This window comes from Henckelia pumila, chromosome 4, assembly GCF_033568475.1.
Source record: "Henckelia pumila isolate YLH828 chromosome 4, ASM3356847v2, whole genome shotgun sequence".
In the NCBI taxonomy this organism is placed as follows: Eukaryota; Viridiplantae; Streptophyta; class Magnoliopsida; order Lamiales; family Gesneriaceae; genus Henckelia; species Henckelia pumila.
This window is the reverse complement of record NC_133123.1, coordinates 116,543,255-116,550,168: the sequence shown is the minus strand read 5'-3', so window position 1 is coordinate 116,550,168 and position 6,914 is coordinate 116,543,255. Positions and strand designations below refer to the sequence as shown.

The window sequence follows — 6,914 nt, the reverse complement described above, 5'->3', positions numbered from 1 at the left end:
TGTAATTCAATTAATCCAAGAATCAATAAATCATGCTCGCACATATTTAAAATAATCATTTAAATAAATCAATCACATGTGAGAGTTCAATTCATGCAGACTCGATCTACCCCGCTCACTCTAGTTCGACTCCAAGAATCTTATCGCTCTGATACCACTTAATGTGAGACCCCGTTTCTAATATTCTAAACTCGAATAATTAATCATAATCGAACACAATAAGCCGCGGAAAACGAATCAAAAGTTTTTTTTAAAAAAAAAAAAAAAGAAGCCTAAAAAATCATATAAAATCCAAACTTCGTTCTTTTTCCAAACCGACTTCGAATACACGATCTATACTAGCTCAAAAACGACATACTCCAGTATTATCAAATTCTGACAACTCAACAAAATCAAAGTTCAAGAGATCGAAGCAAAACTTACGTCTAAACGGAGCCCTTGTTGCGGTGATCGTGAATCTCAACTCGAAAATAAAATCTAATGTTCCGATCGAGCGAATCGGACGGAAGAAAAGCTTGAGAAATCGATTTGACTATGGCTTCCGGAGGAGAGAGAGATCGAGAGAGGGAGGGAGGAAGGAGAGGTATGGGATGATTGGCCAACTTGCATCTAATAATAATATAAAAACTCAACTTTTGCATTTCAGTCCTTTATTTCTCCAATCTTGCAAAGTGACCCCCTGCTAAATATCAAAACGATCCTCAATCACTAAAAAAACTCTGATTATCTCGATTAAACTCAATTATAATAAAATCGGGGCATTACATCCAGACCACGTTAGACCCACCCGGGAGAGTTGTATTATATTTGTCCTCGTGAGCTGCAACATAAAAATTGATTTTTTTGGTACGATGATTATCACGGTGAATCTCTCCAAAAATCATCAAATTTCAAACCAGACTCAAGTAAGAAAGGTAGAGAGAGCTGCGTATGTTCAATGAATCAACAATCTGCATCATTGTCCATCAATGATTCAATAGAACAGTTCAATTACAAGAAGAAGGAGCATTCGTCCTCTGATGTGCTAGACAACCAGTCTACTAGAACACCAGGGCCCGACCATATCGTAGAAATATGTTGTTCTTTTGGTTGCACATGTTTTGTTCTTGTACTAATTTTACTTCTAGCTCTGTTTATTGTAATAATCAGACAATAAGTTCCAAATTTATTCAGTTTTATTTCAAATTAAATACAAGTTGTACGATATACATAGCAATTAGTACCTGCCATTTGAAAATTTAAAGCAATGACTTACTTGATTAGTTAACTGAGAAGACATCGTTCACTGAAATAGTAATGACAAAGATCATTTATCAAATTCGAACTTTACATATTTGTTTACCACAAACAGAGTTGGTTTCAGAATAACTTAAGACAACACAATACACTTAACTACACTATGGCCCCAGATCAAGTTAAAATATGATAGCAGATGGTTCCACAAAAGCCTCAAACCAAGCGCAATCCAGCAATGCTTCCACTCGAACGTGTGTGCCTTTTCGAGGGCAATTTCATGCTCGAACCAGCTACCAGTAATCGCTTGCCCCTACATATTTTTTTAACAGTCAAGATTAATTTCTGAATAATTTCTGAATAATTTCTGTTAAAAAGTTATGATAATAACAAATAATTGAAACATCATATTTTTAAACAATTACAGCTACTCTATCGGTTCCTTGCAACTGCATCTATTGTGTCCTCTTGCATGACAACGACCACATGTTGAGACACTTGTATTAACTTGCGATGGTATTCTCTTCGTCCTTCTGCGACCGGGCTGACTACACACAGAAGGAGCTTGGATTATATTGGATTCAGCAACACATGACTCACTGATGTCAAAGGTTGGGATAATATTAATATTTCCTTTGTACGCAGCGCGATACGCTTCGATCTTGAAATACTTGTCACAAAAATCATACACAGACATAGATTTTGCCTCAATGGAAGAAATGGCATGCTTGCACGGAATCTTATTGATCTGCCAAACTCTACATGAACAAGTCATATCCACTAAATCCACGGAAAATAACTTTTCACCATCAACAACCTCAAACTTCCAATCACACGAACACTGAACTCTTAATGTTCGGGATTCCATATATGCGCTTACAACAGACTTTTCTTTTCTTGGAATTAATTCCTTGGTCATGCGTAGAGTTGATTCACATCGTCGGTGCATCATTTTCATTATTTGCACGCGTATGTGATCAACCATAGCAACAATAGGCAGATGACGAGCTGGCCTAACCCAACTATTCCAACACTCGGCTATATTGTTATTTATAACACCCCATCTATTGCCAACAAACAATGCATTGGCCCAACTCTGTGGATCAGAATTTACAGTAAACCCTCTGGCAAGTGGCATTGACTCTAATATATTGTTTATATGTTGCTCGTACTCTTGAAAAGACGGAGCATACGCAGCTTTCTTGAATACCGAAGACCAATGTTTTTTGTTATGTCTGGGATAACTTCTCAACACCTATAAAGATTAATAAAAATTTAGATCGAGCTTAAAATGATCAGATAATATGAAAAAATTAAAGTAAAATTGCTCAGGGATTCGTAATTTGGAATTTACCTGCTTAACGAAATTATCCACTAAATGTATCAAACAATAAGCATGGTGACTCCCAACAAATACTTGATTCACTGCCTTGATGATACTGGGATGTCTGTCCGAGAAAAATGTGAACTCGTCGAATGGAATGCATTGATAGTAAAGAAGCACACGACTCAGATGATAACAAAACCAATCCCAGTTCGCATCATTCTCCGCATCTACTACGGCATAAGCAATTGTGAAAAGATCATCGTTCGCATCTTTCAACACAGCAACTAAGATGCATCCTTTATACTTATTCTTTATATGAGTACCATCCAAAAATATCAATGGCCTACAACCACTAACAAAACCGATGACACATGCATGAAAACAAATGAACAACCGTCTGAATTTTTTAGTCAAAGGTTCAATCTCACACTCTACAACACTACCAGGATTAGTCTTTTTAACAGCATCACAATACCATCTTAATCTATCGTAGCATCCTTCATCTATGCCATGAATATCATGCATCGCCAACTCTTTACCTTTCCACACTTTGCGGTATTCTAACTCTACCCCAAAATCTCTTTGCAAGTTCATCTGCATTGTACACGGACGATAAGAGGGCTCTCCTCTCAATTTTTCTTTCACAACATTCGTTATCCAATAGGCATCGGCTCTAGGATGCCCTCTGCTACGTAGATTATTCTCACCACAATTATGTTGCAGTTTACATTTTCTGATGGCAAAAAGATTGTCTCTTTTATGTTTCGAAGCATAAATTCTCCAACTGCAACTCTTTTCACTACAAATCACAATAACCTTATCGCTGTCATTTTTTACATACATAAATGAACGTCTTGTGGCAACAGAAAAGTTTTTCAAATAATTCCTAAATTCACCAGCACCCTTGAATGTTTGTCTTACACCATGAATACAATTAATCCAGGCATCTATAGTATTGGCGCAAGGGGGCTGTTCAACCTCGTTTTCACTCTTCGACTGCGTGTCTTTCTCATCAACCCGTACCAGTTTAATATACAATTAATAAGATAAAAAAGAACAATAACCACAAAAACAAATTTTAAATTTTAAAAAATTAATCTTGGTTTCAAACAGCTAATTGATAATTTATACAAAGCAATCTACAATATTTAACCTTAAATTTTTTTATTAAACATGTTACTAAACATATCAAAATAGGAGAATGAAAATACGTCTAATAATAAGTAAATGTGTTTTACCTCTCATCATTCAAATTGTTGAAGTGTTCATTTCTTTTCTCTGCCCTCAATTCAATCGTCGTAAGCTTTACACACATATGAAGATGAATCATATTAAGGACATCATCATCATCATTCAAAGACACAAGCATCTTATGCAGTGGAGCTACGTATTGAAGCATAGTGGATTTCGGAGATATTTCTGCACATTTTTTGCTCAGACTAGCAAAAACATCCATCAAGCTACAACCACTGAATATTGAGATGACAAACAGCTGCTTCTTGAATTTACAGCAACCCAAAAACGAAAGATTGTAAGGACCACTTCCAGATTCCATCCTCAAACTACAAAAGGGAAATGCTCTTCAAAACAATAAATCGAAGCAATAATATATTTTTTCATCATATATTACACACAAACAGTACAAAATAACAAATTCAAAATACTATATTTTAATTCAAATAATTTAAATCACAGTATAAATGTAATAGGACGAAACTAAAACCCCAAAATTAATTAAAACATTATAATCGATATTAATACGAAATATAAGCTAATATATCACAAATGCTCATGAAATGAACTGCATTCCCAGCAACAGACGTAAAAATTGATATTGGTAAGCTAATCTGTAAAACTCCATTCTCAAAATACAAAAGGGGAATGCTCTTCAATACAGTAAATCAAAGCAATAATATATTCTTTCATCATATATTACACATAAACAGTACAAAATAACGCATTCAATTCAGAATACTAGATTTTAATTCTAATAATTTAAATCACAGTATAAATATAAGATTATAGAACTAAACCCCCAAAATTAAGAATTAAAACATTATAATCGAGAACAATACGAAATATAAGCTAATCTATCACAAATGCTCATGAAATGAACTGCATTCCCAGCAACAGACGTGAAAATTGATATTAGTAAGCTAATCTATAAAACTAACGCGATGCCCGAAAATTCAACACTACCTCTATAATCATAAAAAAGCTCAAACAATTCCATCAATTCAACATTTTAAATTTGTAAGACATACATCAAGTTGTGACAATAATTTATTCGCTCAAAATTTAAAAGATTTCTAATCTAAAAACTAACCTGCAAATATGTGAAAATTTTCGTTTGAGCACAAAGATGGGAAAATCCCTCAACCCACGTCAATGTAGATCTTCAACATTAACCGAGTAAACATAGATCTTCAACATTAACCGAGTAAACGTTTAATATTGAGAGAGAAAGGTTCGGGAGAAGAGAATCAAAAAAAAGAACAGAGGGAAAATAACGATTACAGTGGAACCATCATGTTTTTTTTTTTTTTTGTAAATCATTTTATTTAGGGACATTTTGGTAAATTGGCCACAATAGGGAGTTCAAACAAAGAGCAGGCTTTTGTCATGAATTGGGAACAAATAATGTCTGAAACGGGGACTCAGCAGAAATTCAAGTTTGCTATTAAGAATTTATCACAAATTTCCCCTTAAAAAAAACCTAATGATTTCTCTCTCTCCAATAATTTGCTTGACACATAACATTGGACCCATAAAATTTATTAATGGACCATACAATAAGGACTTATGATTAAACGAAATTAAAAACAAATCCAAAAGGAACGAGTCACAACACAAATATTATATTTTGTTATAAAGTTTATTTAAATAAATTTGTTGCATCCTTTTCATGACATGCAATGAGCAAAACGTGCTTCAATAATTTAATACTTTTATTAATTAAATATAAATATATTAAATAAATATCCAATTGCCGATACCAATTGTGGGGTTAGACTTTATTGGTTGGATTTGACTTTTACGCGGAACTTTTATTCTAATTTTTAGTGCTTTGTTTATTAGATATCCACACTTCATAGCTTATATTTTTGACATTATATATATTAAAAATTTAGTAAAAAACATTATGTTATTATAGGCCAATTATTATGCTACCTCTATCTTCGAACACGTTTCGATGATAATAATAATAATAATAATAATAATAAGAAGAGTGTTATATTTATTTGCACTCCAAAAAGTGTTAATAACAATCCACATTTCTTAATTAATTCATTAATAAACAAGATTTCCCACAATATCTTTCCTTCTATAATCAAATATTGATTTAGTTTAAAAAGTTAAAATACAATTATTTTGTTTTTTTTATGTCAAAAACTACGATTTTTATTAAAGAAAACTAAAATTTTAATACTGTAAAAAAATTTCATAATATAATAAAATATAAAATATTGATATTAAAATTTAATGTTATGTATATTTTAATGTCAGATTTTGGTATAGATATTAAAAAATATTGGATTTTTTCTACAAAAATATATAAAATATTGAGATATTTAAAAAATCATATACCGAAATTTTATTAAAATTTGGGATAAAATACAATATATTTTAATTTGATTCAGATATTTTATATATATTTTATGATATAATCTAGTAATATTTTTTTATTTAAAAATATTATCTTAACTCTATTTATATTGTGTATATAAAAAATTATGTTAAGATTAATTTTTCTATATTTTTTATTTTGAAGATTGTTATATACTAATATATTAATTATGATTTTACTCAATAATATTTTATTTTAAGATAAAAATTTTGTTAGTAAGTATTTCTCTTTTATAAGATATTATGGTTAATAAATTTAGTTTCATAAGTTATAATAAAATATTAAGATAAAAAGAAAAAATCTAAAATGGCAAGAAGAAACATAATTTTAAAAAAATAAAAAAAATTATAAATAAAGTTGAAAATAAAGTATAATTATTTTTTATTATTTTTGTGCATCTTTTTATATTTAATGATAGTAACAAATTTAAATATAATTTTTTAATAAAAATATTGTTTTAGATAATTATTTTAAGAATGAAAACTGTAGTGACCTGTCTCGAAATCACTAATTAATCAAAACTTTAAGCATGCAAGACGATAATCAGATAATCCAGCGAAAATTTAAATAATACAACTACAACCACTGGCAGGATACAACCGGTCCAAAGTAAAATACTGCAAATGTTATACAACTCAATCGAAACATAGTACTAAATCCCACAAATAGAAAACCTGGTACATTACAATTCACCCTGTTGAAGCTCAACGACCGTTATCACTCGAT

The 6,914-nt window shown here is 31.1% G+C and overlaps 1 protein-coding gene across 1 annotated transcript; it reads right to left on the bottom strand.

Moving 5' to 3' along the window:
• Window positions 1-890: 890 nt before the first annotated feature.
• LOC140861605 (uncharacterized) lies at window positions 891-4,115 on the bottom strand. The gene is made up of 5 exons (XM_073264627.1): window positions 3,799-4,115; window positions 2,588-3,476; window positions 1,790-2,488; window positions 1,397-1,546; window positions 891-950 (listed from the first exon to the last, which is right to left on the bottom strand). The coding sequence occupies exons 1-5, from the start codon at window positions 4,113-4,115 to the stop codon at window positions 891-893; spliced, it is 2,115 nt and encodes a 704-aa protein (XP_073120728.1).
• Between the last annotated feature and the right edge of the window lie 2,799 nt (window positions 4,116-6,914).

What these genes read in the sequence shown, in the direction of transcription:
- LOC140861605 (XM_073264627.1), bottom strand. Translation starts at nt 4,115, where the DNA reads ATGGAATCTGGAAGTGGTCCTTACAATCTTTCGTTTTTGGGTTGCTGT. An exon ending in ATATAATCCAAGCTCCTTCT is followed by an intron (nt 1,547 to 1,789) that starts GTGTGTAGTCAG and finishes AAAAATATGTAG; the next exon opens with GGGCAAGCGATTACTGGTAG. An exon ending in ACTTGATCTGGGGCCATAGT is followed by an intron (nt 951 to 1,396) that starts GTAGTTAAGTGT and finishes ACAATGATGCAG; the next exon opens with ATTGTTGATTCATTGAACAT.